General features: G+C 42.7%; 1 protein-coding gene and 1 long non-coding RNA gene across 6 annotated transcripts in view; one reads left to right on the forward strand and one right to left on the reverse strand.

Annotated features, from left to right (window-relative positions):
- LOC146567875 (RNA binding protein fox-1 homolog 3-like) overlaps positions 1–19,631 on the forward strand; it is a 597,530-nt gene that overhangs the window by 418,225 nt on the left and 159,674 nt on the right. The window contains exon 1 of one of the 5 annotated variants that reach the window (XM_085283550.1): positions 59–455. The exons of the other annotated variants lie outside the window; for them this stretch is intronic. Coding sequence (XP_085139676.1) covers positions 339–455 — 117 coding nt within the window. The 5' untranslated portion in view covers positions 59–338. Of the gene's footprint in view, positions 1–58; positions 456–19,631 lie in introns of those variants that run through there. 5 annotated transcript variants of the gene reach the window in all.
- LOC146567877 (uncharacterized) lies at positions 3,698–4,973 on the reverse strand. Its single transcript, XR_014893496.1, has 2 exons — positions 4,877–4,973; positions 3,698–4,215 (listed from the first exon to the last, which is right to left on the reverse strand). It is a non-coding gene; the product is annotated as an uncharacterized LOC146567877 (long non-coding RNA).

Genomic DNA, 19,631 nt, shown 5'->3' on the forward strand with positions numbered 1-19,631 from the left:
CTACTCTCCTTTCTCTCTCCCTCCTGCATCCCTCCTCTCTCCCTCCCTCTGTAGCTGCTCGTGTGCCTTGGTTTCTGCACCTCGTTCTCAAAGTAAACAGAGAAGAAGAGAAGCAGAGGCTTCACGTTCCTACACACACACACGGGATTTTCTTGAGCTTCAGCTGCTGAGAGTGTGTGCTGGCATCCTCAGTGGTGTGTGTGCATCAGCTGTATTAACTCTGACTGCTCATCGCTGCCACTGAAAGAAGTAAAGAAGCAAGAAGGGAGGGGACAGGAAGTGAAGGCAGAGAGCGAGGATAGTGAGAGTGAAGTAAACAGAAGTGTGAGTGACTCTCCATGAGTAAGCTGTCCCGCCTCCACATGCTGTGCTCTATGGCGAACTCTGGCTGTGTACTGCCGGGGATGTTGGCCCACTCTCTGCAGTGCCCGCCTGCTTTTCTCTATCTGCCCCAGGTAAGACATTACACAACACCAGCAAACAAGCTTCTCTTCATTCTCCTCCTCTTCTTCTTTATTATTCTGCATCTGTTGTTTCTATTATTACTTCAGTGGCACTGTGACCCAGCTCTGTGTGTCTTATTGATACAAACATGTTCACAGGTTGGCACTTTGGAAAAACTTTAATGATCCGTGCACACTTCACTACTTCCATGTCTTCTGCTCTGGTATGCATGCACTCATGAACATGGACTCAAAACTGTTAGCTAAGCTGTGTGCCTATGTGCGCGCCCGTGTGTGCGCCCGTGTGTGCGCCCGTGTGTGCGCCCGTGTGTGTTCAGCGGGCAGCAGCACAGAGACAGATGTCAGCTCAGACCTGAATTTGAGAGCAGCAGTGAGTAAGTGCTGGCTCACTCCTTGACGTGGCTCCATGCCTGTCCCTCCGATGGCTGTGTTTCTGTTAATCGTGCTGTTTTGCTTCAGTTATTACTCTGCACCTCACTCTGTTTGTTTACTGTAAAAGTACTCAGCAGATCGGTCAGCTGCCGTGTTACGTGCCAGCACATTGCATGGCTCTGCGCGAGCATGCGCCTGCCTGGTTTTACTGCTGGCACCATGTGCGGTGGCAGGCGGTCCCTTTTTCTCTAGACAGTCTGTTATTGCGGCCGTATAAAATATGATAAGACTGGAGAGAGCTGCCACATAAAATACGAGCATGCTGCAGTGAGCTAACCTGCCACGTCCTGACTCCAAATAGTCAGCACACATCACCTTTACAGGGCAGCCCAGACCACCTGGCTGCTGTCCGCACACACAAACATGCAGACACACGCATGCACAGAGAGAACGCAGCAGCTGGGATTGACAAACACACACACTTTGTTTCATGTGGCTACACAAACGCCACGACTCCTCGGGGAAGCAGTCTGTTAGAAGCTAATGGTGTGTGTGTGTGTGTGTGTGTCTGTGTGTGTGTTCATTGCCTCTGGTACACATGGGCAGATCTTGTCGCATCATTTTGCTGTTTTTCCTGCGCAGACTTTTTTCATCTGTGGAAAACACAAATGTTGGTCATAAAAAGTGAAACTATTGTTGCTGAAGTGCAGCGATGAGCTTCAACCCTCCTGGTGTTTTCTTTGGCATGTGAATCTTCTCCTCAACAGACTTTTTAGTTTTCACGTCTTTATGTCATCAGGTTCAAACTTTTTGTCACAGTACAAACCTCCACATCCTTCACCGAGTGCAGCAGATTCCACAACTGCTGTTTATGCAAAGCTTTGTACCAATTCCTGCCAGGAAATAGACACGTACGCAGTGAGCAGCTCGTCATTGTAACACAGCAATATTTAAAAAAGCAAAAAATACAGCATTACAGTATCAGTACTGTACTTCATCTGTTTTGATGTTCTGTGGGCCAAAGTATTTTATCCAGTGTGTGTTGGACATACCCGAGCACACATGCAAACTGATGCTCGGTGTGTGCTGATGTGGATCAGGTACATTGGACGTGTTCTGATGATTGCCTTAGAAACTGAGAGAAAGAAACGTGTAACTCAGTATCTGAACAGCTGGCAGTGGTCAAGCCTCTGTGTGCTGTGTTGAAACCCTCTGTAGGATCCATCCGTCTGCCCGTCCTCTGTTTATCCATATGAACAGACAGCGGTGACTGCAGCTAAGCATACCCCCCATATATTTCTCTCTTCCATCATTGTATATTGGATTTCCTTTCCCTTGCTCCTCTTCAATCCTCCTTTGTCTCTCTCTCCCTTTTTTCTGAGGCATTGCCTTGGAAAATGCAGTCCTCTTAAGTCAATAGCATGTGCTAAATTTGCTTGTGCAAGCTCCTTTGCACTCCCCAGGGTGGAAGGGTTGGACTGAGGAGGTATGAATCTTTACCAAACCACACGGATACTTAAACACTTCCTGTCTATTGCACCTACCGTTGGAATTACACTGAGGAGTGTGGAGAAATAAACCGTTCATGTTCCTTTCACTCTCTGCTTGTCTTTACAACGGTAATAGTGAAACATTGTGTGGATAGTACAGCTGAGAGTACTACATGAGCTTTACTGTGGAGCAAAAACAGTGTTATGCAAACGCGTGTGATTTATCTCTGCTTAAGCAACAACAACTGATTTAATAATTACACACATTCTGAGTTTTGTGCATGTCTGTTATCTCAGGGCCATGATCTCACTGTGATCCACGGCCAATTGTCTTTCCACATAAAATTAATTAATGGCTGTTTATTATATAACCTACAGTCTCCATGTGAGTGTGTTTGAAGCACCTGATGACATCTCAAACACAATATACATGCTTAAACACGCAGACGGCCCAGGCTGGGAGGCTGAGTTTGTTGATCACCTGTTCAGGCTGGCCTGCCTCAGGACAGCTGAGACAGCTGCTGAGGTGTTAAGAAGATGAGTGAATGTATTTACAGCACGATCCCAAACAGTCTGTGGCTTTGGAAACCCTCGTTTGTGTGTCCTCTTGTTCTCTGTGCTTGATGTGTAAGAATAAAGTGAAGTGGTTGTTACTGCTGGAGGAAACTCTTTCTATCTGAGCTTCAAAGGTCTCAGTACACAGAACCATCAGCATCCTGTACCACAGCAGTTTTACTGCCTTCATGAGTTTCTCGGCATGCACAAGCACACAAATACACACACGCACAGAGCACCACCACCACACTCCTTTCAAATGTAGTTTGTTTGAACCATCGCGTTGTTGCTGATGCTACAAAACACAGACATGTTCAGTTCAGCTCAGAGAAAAGAGAAAGGCAGGAACAAAGAGCTGAAAATAAAAAAAATAAAATAAAAATGGAGACAATATTTAGAAAAAGGCAAATACACTGTAAAAAAAAAAACTGTCAAATTTACGGTAAAATACCGGCAGCTGTGGTTGCCAGGAACATACCGTGTAAAAAATGTGGAATCTGTAAAAGACAATACGGTATATTGGTTTTGTAACCCTAATTTTTAAGGTAGACAACGTATTATTTTACCAAAATCATGATAGAAAAAAAAACAAATATATTTGTCAATTATACAGCAATTTAATGTAAAAAATGCAACTTTCCATAGCTTTTTACGGATATTTGCAGTAAAGAAAAAGTTATAATATAATAATATTTACAGTAATTTGTTGTTAACTTAACAGTAATAGGATAGACCCTATTATTGTAAATAACTGTAAAAATAACAGAAATATGTTAAACCTTATTAAAACCTTTGACAGTAAAAAACACAGTGAAATTGTATAACAAATTACAGCATTTTATTTTGACCAGATACATTTTACGGTAAATTCCTGGCAACCACAGCTGCCGGTATTTTACCGCTAAAAATACAGTACAATATGAGGAACATAAATGGTTTACCGTACATTTTACATTTGCAACCGCTAAATATAGAAAAATCTAAAGATGCTCATATACAACCAAGGTAGAGAATATTACTGAAACAATGAGAAAATTTGACATACCATTTGAAAACAGACTAAACATATTATTTTCTCTATTCCTACAAAACAGCATAGATCTTGAGAATACAGCATGTGTCCATATATGGCTGGTAATCCATGGAGGAATGAATAAACATGAAACAAAATATTACCTGCCCCTGACCTATCAACAGTAATGAGTCACTGGGTCCTGCCTTGGTGAAGGAAAGAACTCAGTGGAGTTTCTAATGCGCATGGTGTCGAAGATACAAGCTCTGCAGGAGTACTTCAATGTCCATCAGGAGTTCACTTTGGACTGGCAGGATCCCCTCTGCAGCAAAAAAAATGGACAAAGTTTGATCAGTGCTTGAGCAAAATGCACAGAAATGAACAAAACGTGCTGCCAAAAACAGATCTAATGATAAATTATTTCTTAAGTGTAAAATATACAGTTCTTAAAGGATAACTATTGCCAAAACGCAACATGGGCTGTTTTTTTTTTTTGTTTTGTTTTTTTTACTGTAAACAAGACAAACATATATCTAAAAGCATAATTACGACAAACGAGCCGTTTTTGAGATTGACCGTGATTTTGTTTTGTGGTCAATAGCCAGTGAATGGGAATACTAGGGGGCCGGGGCATAAATTTGAGCGCATCAAAATCGATACAGTAAAAACAAAAAAAACAAAAACAGCCCAGGTTGCGTTTTGGCAATAGTTATCCTTTAAATCTACTTATGTAAAAGTGATACATAGACAACGCAGCCCTAATCACAATCATAATTTGTTGGAAAACGTATTTAAGTTTCCTATTGATTTATCATAGAACTTGAAGTTAATAGCTGAATGCATGGTGATGAGACCTATCATTCAATCGACATTTTATAGCGTGTGAAATTGCTCACCTGGACATGAACCTGAGCTCGGCTGATTAAGATTAGTGTCGCTTGTCCATCTTTCTTTAGCAAAACTTGAATAATACCACTGCTTACCTCTTATTGAATCTTTGGGTGCAGACTTAATTGAAGAGCCTCGTATAAACAGGCAGGGTGTGATGTGTAGGGAAACCAAAGAATACAGCCGCCATCATTTCTGCCAGAATAGAATAGAATAGAATAGAATAGAATAGAATAGAATAGAATAGCCTTTATTGTCATTGTACAGAGTACAACGAAATTGGAGTGCCACTCCCTTGGTGCAAGTTTCAGTAATAAATATAAATGTAAAATATAAAAAGTACAAAAAAACAATCGTAAGTACTCAAACAATATCAAATCAAATCAAATCAAATCACTTTTATTGTCACATCACATGTGCAGGTACATTGGTACAGCACATGTGAGTGAAATTCTTGTGTGCGAGCTTCACAAGCAACAGAGTTGTGCAAAATACAATAATGTAAACAAGCAAAATACAAGAATGGCTACATCTGAAACTAATAAATATATGTACAATATATAATAGTATATGCATTTCTGGATATATACAGGATAGCAGCACGGATATAATGAAAGTATGAATAGCAGCATAATATAATGACAGTATGAATAGCAGCATAATATAATGACAGTGACGGTATGGAATAGGTTCAATTGTTTTTGTGCTTATTTACTACGGTGATATCTCTGGGAAAGAAGCTATCCCTGAATCTGTTTGTCCTGGTTTTATGTGACCTGTACCGTCGGCCTGACGGTAATAGTTCAAACAGTTGGTTGCTGGGGTGAGAGTGGTCCTTGATGATATTGCCAGCTCTGCTGAGGTACCGAGAGTTTGCAGTGACCTCCAGGCTGGGCAGAGAGCAGCCAGTGATCTTCTGGGCTGTGTTGATGACCCTCTGCAGTACTTTCCTGTCTGCAGCTGAGCACCCTGCATACCATGTTGTTATGCCGTACGTTAGGATGCTCTCTATGGTGGCTCTGTAAAATGTCACCAGCAGCCTCTCCTCCAGGTTGTTCCTCCTGAGCACTCTCAGAAAGTGGAGACGCTGCTGGGCCTTTTTAACCACCGCTGTAGTATTTGCAGTCCAGGAGAGGTCATCAGATATCTGCACGCCCAGAAACCTCATGGAGTGTACCCTCTCCACACAGCTCCCGTGAATGTAAAGTGGGGCTGGGTCTGCTCTGCCCTTCCTGAAGTCCAAGATAAGTTCTTTAGTTTTCGTGGTGTTCAGTTGGAGGTTGTTAACTGAACACCACTCAGTCAGTCTGTTGACCTCATCTCTATAGTCCGACTCATCCCCCCTTGAGATGAGTCCAACCACTGTGGTGTCATCCGCGAACTTTATGATGGTGTTTGAGAGATGGGTAGGGGAGCAGTCGGATGTGTAGAGCATAAACAGGAGGGGATTCAAAACACATCCTTGTGGAGACCCGGTGCTGAGTGTGATGGTGCTGGACCGGTGGGGGCCGAGTCTGACAGACTGTGGTCTATTTGTCAGGAAGTCCTTGATCCAGAGGCAGATGGGGGTGGAGAGTCCCAGGTGAGACAGTTTCTGGACCAGGATCTCCGGGATGATATGATTGAATGCTGAGCTGAAGTCCAGAAAGAGCATTCTCACATAGCTTCCTCGGTGCTCCAGGTGACTCAGCGCAGTGTGGAGCACTATGGTGATGGCGTCCTCGGTGGAACGATTTGTCCTGTCGGCAAATTGGTGGGGGTCCAGAGTGGGAGGCAGACCAGCCCTGATGTGCTGACAGACCAGTCTCTCAAAGCACTTCATCACTACAGGCGTAAGTGCAACAGGCCTGTAGTCATTTGGGCTGGCCACAGCTGTCTTCTTGGCGATGGGGATGATGGTGGAGGTTTTGAGGCAGGGCGGGACGGTGTTTGATGACAAGGAAAGGTTGAAGATTTTAGTGAAGACTCCGGTCAGTTCGTCAGCACATGCTCTGAGAACCTTTCCATGTATTCCATCAGGACCTGCCGCCTTCCTGGGATTCAATGACCTTAGAACACACCTCACTTGATGCTCCCTGAGTGTTAGTGTGCCAGTGCTGGGGGTGGGTGGAAGTGGTGTGGCAGCTGAGGGCCTGGTCGTCTCAAAGCGGGCGAAGAAACAGTTTAGATCCTCAGCCAGCGAGGCATCAGTCCTAGATGTCGCCTGGTTATTGCTTCTGTAGTTGGTAATGTGATTGATCCCCTGCCACATTTTTCTGGGGTCGTTGTCAACAAAGTGATCTTCAATCCTCCTCCTATAGGCAGCCTTAGCTTTCCTGATGCCTCTACTCAGGTCTGCCCTGGCTGCCCTATACGCAGCCCTGTCCCCTGACTTGAAGGCAGTGTTGCGGCTTTTTAGGAGGGATTGCACTTCGCTATTCATCCAGGGTTTTTGATTTGGAAATACCCTGACCCTTTTGTTGACGGTGACATTGTCAACACAGTTCCTGATGTACGAGAGTACAGTGTCCGTGTACTCCTGGAGGTTGTGGCTGGAGAATAAATCCCATACAGTTGTTGAGAAGCAGTCCTGCAGTTGAGAAAGGGCTCCTTCAGGCCAGGTTTTTATTGTCTTCGTCTGGGGCTTTGTTTTTCTCAGCAGGGGGGTGTAGGTGGGAGTGAGGGACATGCAGAGGTGGTCAGATCCAGCCAGGTAAATGGCCTGTATTTGTGGGGGAGGGGTGTCGCTCTGAAAGCATGCTTGATGTTTGAATAGACATGGTCCAAAGTGTGTTCTCCTCTCGTAGCAAAGTCCACAAACTGGACAAATTTAGGAAGCACAGTCTTTAGGCACGCTTTGTTAAAGTCGCCGGCGACAATAAAAACCCCATCGGGGTGGGCAAGCTGTTGTTTGTTTATGGTGTTGAGCAAGAGGCTGAGAGCCGTGCTAACGTTAGCATCCGGCGGTATATAAACAGCTATCACAATAACTACTGTAAACTCCCTCGGGATGTAAAAAGGTCTGCACGAGACTGCCAGAACCTCCAAATCAGGAGAACAGTGTGTGTGAATGATCCTGCTGTTACAACACTACTCGTTATGCACGTAAACACATAGCCCCCCTCCTCTGCTTTTACCTGAGTTGCTGTTTCTGTCATGCCGGTGTAGCGTGCGGCCTGCTAACTCGACTAATGGGGTGCAACGAAGCTTTCATTGTGGACTGGCTAGATACCTTCTGCATTCAGAAAGAAAACAAGAAGGGCATACACCATAAACAATAATAACTGACAAAAATAATGAGACAAGAAATTAAAGTAACAAAATAAGTGCAAATCAAGTTTCCCTGTGTTGCAGTGTAGCTGAATGTTTTTCAACAATTTGATTTACGGTAAAACACATACCAAATATTTCCAGCCAAGGTTTGTTTCAATCTTCAGCATGTTTTTCCTGCCATTGTCTTGAAACTGTTTCATCTGTCCCTCTCATTTGATGCTGTTTACTAAAACAAAACAGCAATATTGTAAAGGGAAAAGGGAAAATGAATTTAATGGAGAAAAAAACGAAAAAAACATTATGACCTGAAATCTCACCATTTCCTGAGAGTCACAGGTCCTTTGAGTATCCTTATGGTTTCTGCTCAAATTCAGTGTCTGAAAAGGGTAGGAACAAAACAAACCTTTTTAATCATAATAAAGACAAAATAAGATTTAGAGACAGACAACAAAGAAATGTGTAAAATATCTTCTTGAATCTGTTTACTTTACTAACCTTGAAAGAGACTCTTGGGTCTTAGCTGTGCCACCACCCTTAAACCTTAAAACAGATGGAGACGATATGCTGGCCTGGCTTGAAATTTCCATATTTGGTGCTGTAAAACAATATCACAAACAATAGATTAATTGTACTTTTTGGACAATGGCCAAAGCATAATAGAAAAAACAGAAAGCCCTTCATGGCTATTGTGCAATGAAATCATAATCCGGTTGTTCAGTCTGACGTCACTAACCGTGTCTGGGTCTAAACTCCGCTGCAGGTCCATATATCAAACGATCACTGTGGCATTACTGAGAGTTGAAAAACTGTCTAAAGTCTTTCATCTTTAATAAAATGATCAGCGTTCTGCTCTACCAGGTGTAACAATTGAGTTTAACATCCAGGCATCCATGAAAACGGAATTTATGACATTTAACAGAGTTAGAAGTTAGAAGCTAGCGAGCTAACTCCCTGCTATCTAAATACCATATAGCATGTCCTGACTGCGGGGTTTTGGAAACAAATTAAAACGTACAGCTCTGCTATCACTTCCAACATAAATGAAGACAGAAAACTAAACAGCAGTGACGTTTGTAGGGTTACTGAAGTTGGGCTAGCTGGTATATAATGATGTGCTACGTGACCGCTAGCTAACACAGCTATGTTAGCATAATATAAACAAGCTAACTTTTTTTCCACTGGATAAAAGTTAACGTGAGTGTTCTCGGTGGTCAGGAACAAATGTAATCGCATGGCAGGATGCTGTAAAAGGACCAAACTTCAGCCAGGAGAACAACTGAGACAATCCATCCACAATACGAGGTTAGTCATTCATATACTGCTGCATGGGGTGGGCTGTAGTTACATCCTAAGGTTTTAAAAACTGAGCTTAAATAAATGATTAGCGGTAATAAAAGCCGAGGGAGGTCAACAGTGATCACTGACTGTTTTAGGAGCTTTTTGAGATTAAATAGAAGAAAATACAAAACATTAAACATGTTAACAACACAAAAGCCATATTAAACGCAGACTACTTTAGACCCGGAAGTAGGATTCGTCGCGTCATCACTGAACAACCGGATACTTACTGGTTTGTTTCTCAGATGTCTCCATTCCTAATGATTGTAGTGCCTCCAGTACAATTTCAAGGATTGAGGCAGACAGGTCCGGCAGCACCTTAGTAATGGAACTCCTTATGCTGTCACCCATTTCCAAGATGTCTGATAAAAGAATGTGAATAATGGTCAATTTACACCAAGTGGTACCTTTGGTCTTAAAATATGAAGCTGATCTTGCTTGATACTACACTTTTATACAGTGTTTCGTAAGTACCAAACTAACAGCACCATTATTGTGACAGCATACTGGAATACCATGGAACCATTTGGTACCCATACTTCATGTAAGATGTTAATGGATAGAAATCAATTAAGTCAATGATGTTCACACACTGCATCTTTTCTTTTTCCTTTCTCACTGAGTGCAGATGATACTGAGAATGGTATTCTGTCACGTGCACCGACACCAGAAAATAAACACTGTCATTCTTAATCAAAATGAGAACTACTTCACCAAACTCAACAGAGTCAGAGCCCCCTGTGACAAGGAAGTGTCCTTTCTTGTACTGTGTTCCCTTGTACATCATTTCTACTGTGACCTTTGTATTGGTTTCAGTAAAGTCAAACATTTGAACTGCTTCTTGAATGGCTTTACTGTACAGCACTGAGTAAAATGGAGAACCATCTTTGACTTTCAAGACAGATTGACACAATGACCCTGCTGCAAGTTAGGCTTGAAACATCTGATGTCTTTCAGAGAGTGTATGGCAGAGGTTTTTGAAATTTTTCAGATTTATGGCACACCTCTTGAAATAACTGTGCTTACTTTCAAAGTGCATTGTCCATAATCTTATCAGTGGGCCAAATTTCAGAATCAGTGCTGGGTAATGGCGTAGAAAATGGTGTTTTGGTCTCAGGTTGCATTCTGGGAACAGAGCTTTTCTTGACTCTAAATATTCTTGAATAAGAATATCAAGATATGCTACCTGAGCCACTGAAATTTTCTGAGCACACACCATGTCTACAATATCTTTCAGCTGCAGAGTTAAGTTCCACACGTCATCTGTGGGGTCTGTCACTATGTCACCAACTATGAGAGGCAGCAGTCGGAGGAAGTTCCAGTTCTGTATAGCCTGTCCTGAGAGTTTAGCTGCTTGAGGACTGACCTCAGATGGCTTTGTAGAAGCATCAGAGGCATGGTAACTAAACTGTTTGATGCGTCGGTTCAGAGTTGAGTAAGTGAACCATGCTTTTTTCTTTATGAAGTATTTCAGATACAGTGCCACATCATAAGCCAAAACTCCCTCAAAGATATCATGACCTAGACATGGTGGCAAGCCTGGCATACAAACGTTGAAGTATTTCAGTGAATTGAACACTGACCTGAACTTCACTCCTTCGACGTCTGGTGTATTGTCAATCTGGAGGCGATCAACAGCAGAGTTGTAGTTCTCTTTGGTACGTTCTGGTCCACACAGATTTGGGTCAGCACCCTGAAATTCAGATTTCGTTATCAGGTAGTACCTGCAGAAGTACTTTGAAGAACTAAAGTTTTCAGTGAAGCCACCAATACAGTGAGAACCCAGATTATCACCAGCAATGCAATACAAAGTTCCTTTGACTCTAGTTTCATCTGATGCAACAATCCCACTGTCCTCCAATTCTTTCAAGTCTGCCAGTAATTCAGAGAACCCATTAGCATGAACAAACTCTTTAAAATCTTTCTCCCTGCACAGTAAGACAATCAGAATCAGAATCAGAATACTTTATACATCCCGAGGGAAATTAGGGTTACAGCAGGCAGCACGCTAATGGCGCATGCGCACTTACAAAGGAACCTTCTGACCAACTTTACACAAACATCACATTGGGCAGACATGTCAGAAAGGTAGGCTGATAGGAAAAAACAACGAAAATACACTACATTAGGTAAGAGGAGGAGAAAAAAAACTCCACTCAGACTGAGCTCCTAGTGGGAGAACAGTTTGATAACAGAAAAAACACCTCAGCACAAAAGCACATGACTATCAATACACCATAGAAACACAAGACAAGCAACAGGGGCGGGTAAAGGGTAAGAGAGAGCCGGTGTAGACAGCGCATCCGGTCCTGCAGCATCTGTGCTGGTCCAGTTGACTGCTATCTTCCCCGGTAGGGCACAAGCATCGAAGGCGTTGGAAAGGGAGGGGGGATGAGTGAGTGCTTATCAGTGTAAGTGTGTGTGTGTGCGTGTCCATAGTTTAGCTGAGACAGTGTCCTTCGGCCTATCAGGCTAAGTAAACAGTCCTCCAGCCAATCCAGGTGTCCTTGCATGGGACGGGAAGAATAGCCGTAACACAGTCGTTATCAGGGAGTGATTGTTCGGCTCCAGCCTTGGGCCTGCAGCTGGCGCCGTGATGGGGATCCGCAATGTTTATGTTGGTTTTGTTAATTTCCATGCGAGCAGCCCAGGAGAACTTTTCAGGCTGCTCTTTAACACTCCGACACTGGCCTCTCGATCTCCCGTTGGAGAGTCGCGAGCCTCCCCATGATGGTATCAAACTTCTGTTCCATGGTGTTATCGTTCTTTTGATTCTGAGACCTCACAACTGCAGTGATCCGTTCCGCGATGTTTTCCAACTGTCGCTCAAGGGTCTCATTTTGAGCAGGCCTCTCTCTGATGTTTCCCCTCATACGCTCAATGGTGTTGTTTTGAGCCTTCACAGCAGCTGCAAGCGTCTCCAAGGTGTTGACCATATTACGTTCGTTGTGATAGGTTGCGCCTCGTTCCATTTCGATTCCAGCGGGCAGCCTTGGGGGGGTTTGAACAGCCAGTTCCGCTCTCTTATTTCTCCGATAAACCAGGGCTAAGCCAACTCCGATCAGCATGAACCCTGTTATCATGGTTCCGAATAGATAGATATCTTCAGCGTCCTCGATCGACAGTCCCGCCAGGCACATGATCCTCCAGTTCTGCCACCCGTCCATCGTGTATCCGGCTGGGAAAGTCCCTCCAGGGCACTCAGGCTCTCCCGAGCCCAGATTTCTCGTTGAGAAAAGGGTGTCAATAGCATTCAGAGACCATCCATCCATCCATCCATTCGCTTCCGCTTATCCTTTTCAGGGTCGTGGGGGGCGCTGGAGCCTATCCCAGCTGTCATAGGGCGAGAGCATTCAGAGACCAGTTGATCAAATCCATAATTCTCTTTTAGGTTTTAGAGAACGACAGTGTGAGTCTATTCCAGGGAAAGTAATGCACACAAGACAAGACAAGGACATAGAGGCTAAGCAGGGAAGATAAGGGTGAGGAGGAGAGGAGAAAAGTGTGACCGCCTTCGCTGAGAGCTAAAGAAGACAAAAAAAAAAAAGAGACATGTGATCTGTGTCTGAGCGTACATGAAGTGGCAAGTTTGCCACTGATGCATATACAGCTAATACCTTGTGTTTTGTCCTTGCAGAGCCTAAAGGGTTAACGACTTCAAAGGCATCCTGGTAGAGTACTAGCTTGAGACATGATGGGTTTTGACCAAAAAAATCATTTTATTTAAAACAGCTTACTATCAGTTATGTCACACAGAACATCAGCAGGAGGCTCAGTAGAGGGCTCTTCTGATTTCTGCCACAGATCAGACTCTAGCAGACATCTCAAAGTCTCTCTTAAAGGCACATAATAGGCAAACCTATCTTTTCTGTTTTCATCTCTCCCTAAAAATATTTTCTTTGGTTCCACATAGTTGAAGGCTTTTTTAAAGATCTGAGCTCTGGAGTGCACTGTCCTCAATGGCCCGGTATGACATGCAGAAAAAAGATCATAGCTTTTGACAGACTCGCAGACTTTGTTGATGTCCTCCTCTGATAATGATGTGTCATCTTTTAACAGTGATGCAAGTTTACCCAAACTGTATGTCTGTCCCAACTCATGCATGTTCTGCATTGCCTCCACAATGTTCTCTATGGTTGAAGGAGGCAGTAGAAACTGACCCTGCAATTTTAAGTAGAATAGTGAAACGTTTCTCAGAAAAAGATCACAGAATTGAGGGGGCATTTCCATGTTATCTTCATCTGTAATAGACTGTGCAGCAGGCTCGGAAATCAAGGGTACAAAGTCATCTGATGTGGTTGGAACAGATGATGATTGACATGCAGACTGTCTATATAAATCACCAATGCTGCTGTCTGAAAACTCTCTGTGTTTACGTGACATGTGAGCAGTAAAAGATGATTTAACTCTAAAGGTATTTGTGCATCCTCTTACTGGACAAGTGACCACGTGTCCTTCCACAATATGGCTCTTCAGATGCGCTATTACTCTTTAGAGTTCTGACACTGACGTTCACACATCGCCATTGCACATGTAAACGAAGAAACCACCGCCACACCAGTGACATGGGTGGGGGCAGAGTGTCTTCGGTAAAAATGAGCCTTAAACGCGCCATACCTGGTGTATGTCTGCTTGCAGCCTGCTTCAATACACCGAAAGAAACAACGTGGCTCATTCCGATGCAGTTTACAATGAAGCACGCAGCCCCTTGATGACTGAACTACCTTACCACAGAAATTACAGGTTAACATAACTCCATGTACTTTGGTAATTCCTCCCTAGCGAATTAAGCACGCCATATACAGAAACTAATCCAGAGCAATGCTTCCCTCGCGACAGTAATGCTAACTCAACTCACAAATGCTAACTAAATTCACAACCTCACTCATAAAAAACGAACTGCTAAAATTATCTATAAACGCTGGGCTGGTGGATTTTTATAACAGAGATAACTTGAAGTTGCATGTACTCACCTCACCTCGAACTAATTGTAAGCTGCCAGGATGTCTACAAATTCCGAAGATGCTGTGGTCCAAGCAGCAATAAATGGCGCTAATATACGAGTTCAAAACTGTGTCCGTTAGTGAAGCCAACTTGAGTGTCCTGCATGAAAAAAAGAGCGGTTGGCACACAGCTCAGCAGCGCGCCACGCTATTGGTCATTTTCAGGTGACGTCATCCCGCAATGTAACGTCGCTCTTTGTTTCTTTAGGAGGTTCGAATTTGATCAGAAGTCATGTCTGCAGACCGCTGCAGCCATGTCTTGCCTTGCTCCCCCTTTTTTTGGTGAAATGGTTCGCTCATACTGCACAATGTTGCTACCAGATTTTTTTTCTCTGCAATTCGAACGTAAAACGTCTGTACACAGTTTACCAGCAGTTTAGCTACCAATCAACAGCGATCACACAAATTCAAAATTTAAGGCCGACCCACTTAAGGTGGTCTGATAATATGGCGTGAAACACAACAACATAAAGTTGTTTTAAAATAATAATTAAAAAAGATTATTGAAATCAATTTTATTCACAACCATAAACTTTATTTTTAACATCTTCTTTTGCTGTTGATTTTTTTTATCAGAAGGTTAACAATGATATACTGCAGGCCTAACTTTTAATCTGTATATCAGTATCTGAATTTTAAAATAAAATAAAAATACTATCAGTTTTATTGTCTTTCACTGCTGATATTTGCTTTTCTTTTTTTTTTTTTTAATGGTATGTACTGGTTGTATTATTACGGTGGACCCTATTTTTTAACATCTTGTTTCTGTAAAAATGAATGTTTTTGTTTGCTTAAAAATCTACAGCTTTATACTGTGAATTCCAATGTGCACAACCCCAAAAGATGTAGTTTTACTCAAATAATACCGTAAAATCTAAGTTTTTCAGACATTTTCAACATTACAATATGTAATTATAAAATGTATGCATATTTATTTGTTTTCACAGAAAATATTTATAATTTCAACATTTTATTACAGTAAAAAACAAAGTTTTATCCAGTCTCACAATTAACGGTTATTCAATCTATTTAATACAGTAAAAGGAAGTTTTTGGTTTTACGCTCCATTACCGTTGGAATTTGACAGTGTTTTGCTGTATATTTTACTGACTTTTTTTTACAGTGTATTAAAGAATGATAAGGAGCATTTCCTGGAATAAAAAGACCAAACAGTGAGCTGGGGTTAGGGCTGTTCAGATGGCTTAGTCCTGAGTTAACTGTGCAAAAAACACAACAAATTCAAAATAGTTTTTCTCTTAGATTTTAGGAGCCGACACACCCACTGTCACAGTGAAATCGTCTGTTACAAGTTCAAGCTCAAGTTCAAATTTTATTCGCCACATGCAGTGGCAGGTTGCCCTGCAGTGGAATGAACTCGCCCCCTGACCTTACACACACACAACACAGACATCACATGGGGATACAGTCAGAGAACGGTTGCATTACAGAAAAAACACTGAAATGTACACTACAATGGGAAAGTACAAGAGAAAAAAAAGAAACTTAGAAACAGCATGAGAACAGGAAACAAAAAAACTCCTCTGCATGTAATGTCCACAGTACAACATTATAGAGCACGTGACCAGCAACAGGGTTGGGTAGGGGGTGAGGAGTAATCCCAGGCAACACAGCAGCCATCCTGCCACTGCGCCGACTCTCCAGCGCGGGCCCAGACCCGCCTCGTGTTCCCAGGAGGCAACAAGCATCGAAGGCATTGGAAGGGGACGGGGGATGTATGAGTGCTTATCAGTGTATGTGTGTGAGTGTCCAGAGTTCAGCTGAGACAGTGTCCTTCGCCCTGCAAGGCTAAGTAGTCTAACTGTCATGAATCGCTGTGCGGCAGGCAGGAGTTGGACCCAAAATGCAGGACTCACAGACTCGGGGAGGTGAACTCAAAACACAGCTTTATTTGCTGGTAGAACAAACATACAAACTAGACTAAACTGGGAAACCATAAACTAAGAACTCACAGGGAGACACAGGGAGATCCACACACAGCATGAGGGACGACGTCACGCCGAACAGAGGGAGACGCAGACAGAAATACACAGAGGGTTAACGAGGAAAGTGGGAACACACGGGGAACACAGGTGACACTGATAATCATAACGAGACAGGGCGGGGTGAACTGAACATGACATGTACGGGCGTGAGAGTCACAAAGTAAACAGGAAGTGCACAGAGGTTCAGACAGGAGGAGAGAGAGCACGGGGAAAACACAGACATAACGGGCTGGGGAAACATGAAACAACCACAAAGGGAGACGAGGGCTCATAAATACACAGGGCACACAGGGGGGGGAGAGAGAGCACGGGGAGAACTTGGACATAATGGGCAGGGGAAAGATGGAATAAAACATAAGGAGAGACGAGGGCTCACAGATACACAGAGGGGCACACAGGGGGTAAAAGCCATGAAGGGAAAACACTTAGGGAACAACACAACAGGGCAACTCAGAAAACATGGCCTAAATAAGGAACAAAATACAAACATACAAGAAAACTAAGAACACTGGGCCAACATGGCCCAGGACCATGACACTAACAGTCTTCCAGCCAACCCAGGTGGCCTTGCATGGAGTGGGAGGAACAGTCTAAAAACAGTCGTTATCAGGGTGTTGTTGTTCGGCGCCAGCCTTGAGCCCACAGCTGGGGCCGAAGGGATAGCCGCATTATGATGGTGGTTTTTCTTTAGTGCGAACAGCTCATGAGAATTTCAAAGCTGTTCTAACAGTCCAACACTGGTCTCTCAATCTCCCGTTGGTGAGCCGTGAGCTTCTCCATGATGTTATCAAACATGCGCTCAGAGATGTTATTCTGAGTATTCACGGCAGCCGTAAGCTTCTCCAAGATCTTATCCATGCTGCACTCAATGTGCCCTTTCTGAGAAGTCACACCTTGTCCCATCGTTTGAATCCCAGCGGGCAGCCTTGTGGGGTTTTGAACAGCCGATTCCGCTTTCTTAATTCTCCGATAAGCCAGGGCCAAGCCAGCTCCAATCAGCAAGAACCCTGTTATCATGGTTCCGAACAGGTAGATATCTTCAGCGTCCTCAATCGACAGTCCGCCAGGCACACGACCCTCCATTTCTGCCACCCATCCATCGTGTATCCGGCAGGGAAAGTACCACCCGGACACTCAGGCTCACCCGAGCCCAGACTTCTCGTTGAGAAAAGGGTGTCAATAGCATTGACCCGTTGATCAAATCCATAATTCTCTTTTAGGTTTTAGAGAACAGACTGTGAGAGAGTGTTCCAGGGAAAAGTAACACAAAAAAACACGAGACTAGACAAGGACACAAGAGGCTAAGCAGGGAAGCTAAGGGAGAGGAGGAGAGGAGAAAAGTGCGACCGCCTTTGCCGAGAGCCAAACGAGAAATCAGAGCAGGACAAAGTTTTCCTTAAAGTTTCAAATTCAAATTCAAATTTTATTTGTCACGTACACAGTCATACACAGTACGATATGTAGTGAAATGCTTGGACAACTGCTCGTGACCTAAAGAAAACAAAAAAGGAAAAGGCTATGAATAAGATAGGAAATAAATATGAAAAATTAAAAAGGGTAAATTTAACTAGGAAGGAATAAAATATAAATTAAGGTTAAAAATGAAATAACTGTACAACACAAATTAGAATGAAGGGTAAAAAGTGAGAACATGCTTGTTAAAGTCAGAGCCGGCCTGTGCAGCAGGGTCAGGCTGGATGTTACCACACAGTCTCCAAACATCAGTGACCTGCTCCTTCATGACTTAAATCACTGCTGTATTACTTTTGAACTTCAGGCTTTCATTCCCTCATTTTAAATAATATTAATTACTGTGTTCAGAAATAGATTGTTCCTTTGACATTTTTATAGAAAGTGTAAAGAAACTGATCATATTCAAAACATGAGCAAGTTAGTGGCTCATGTTCGAGTGAAAGTTTCCACAGTATGTGCTGATGTGGTTTCTCCGCTCCACCTTCTCCACCTGTAACATCCTCCCTGAGCCTGGATAAGTCCAGCTGTTCTGAGCATGTTTTACATCCCATGAATTCATTGGATACATGGGATGTAATGTTGTTAAGCACACGCACACACACACACACACACACACACACACACACACCTCTGGGTCAGCCAGTCTGTTCTATTCTCTTATTAGCTTGTCTCACGAATGTCCCAATTTATAAAACACGAACAGTGGACAGCAGGGACGTGCTTCTTTCTTTCACGCTTCACTTTCATTTTATTTTCCTTCATGTATTCAGACAGTGTTGAATAAGAACATGCACCACCTTCTTCTTCTTCTGGTCAATGTCTTGCATGTGTAAGGTCATCAAACAGTAAATTGTTTTTTGCAGTTTTTAAGTTGTTTTTGAGACAGGACTATGATCAGACCACCCTGAACTTTTATTTGTTGTTCTGGTGGACGTGCTGGTGTATTCTGGATCATTTTCCTGATCAAGCTAAGTGTGCCTGAGCCTCAGCACGTGGACTTTCTGGATTTTAGAAGAAATTAAAATGAGTTTGATGATCTGAAACTTGCAAATATGCAAACACAGCTTCTTTCACTATTTAACAATGAGACAATATAAACCGATCAGGTTAAAATGTAATTATTTATGCAGCTTTGTGAAATCTGCATGGACATCTTCACCTCTCTGCTCTCCGTCTTGGCTGAAGACTTGTAAAATCCAGTGATTTCTATTTAAATCAAAATTTACTGTAATTACAAAAAACATTTACATATTATTTATTAATCATCAGGGTTTTTTTTATAAACCTAAAGTGACAAGAATTTGTTAACATAAAACATTCATTGAACATAAAACAATATTTTTGGAAAATTGTATAGTTATTAAAAGTAAAAATATATAAATACTCTGCAGAAAAATGTTCCTCACGAGTGTTAAATGGATTCATTTTACTGCTGCATATCTTAAAGACCGAGCTCATTTTAAATACTTTATATTCTGCTTGATGTCCACCATCTGCGTGTTTCTAACAAACAAAGCAAAAAAAAGAAAGCTAAAGAGTTGTTCATGAGTGTGACTGATGGTTAACTGTCAATATTTACAGGTGGGATTAAAATATTGATTTTAAATTAAGCTTTAGTGTTGGCAAAAACAGCTGGTTACAATGATATTCCAGCAAATTTGGGAATCTCTGCACCTGATCCCACCTGGTCACCTGTTTGATTAGATCAGACGTGGTCAGAGCTGCCGTCTCCTCCATTGTCTCTACATCACACATGTTGGTCAAAGTTAACCAAAGGAAAC

This window comes from Mchenga conophoros, linkage group LG8 (genome assembly GCF_057382185.1).
Source record: "Mchenga conophoros isolate Kocher_MC1m ecotype Shallow Benthic linkage group LG8, M_conophoros_male_GT1.1, whole genome shotgun sequence".
In the NCBI taxonomy this organism is placed as follows: domain Eukaryota; kingdom Metazoa; phylum Chordata; class Actinopteri; order Cichliformes; family Cichlidae; genus Mchenga; species Mchenga conophoros.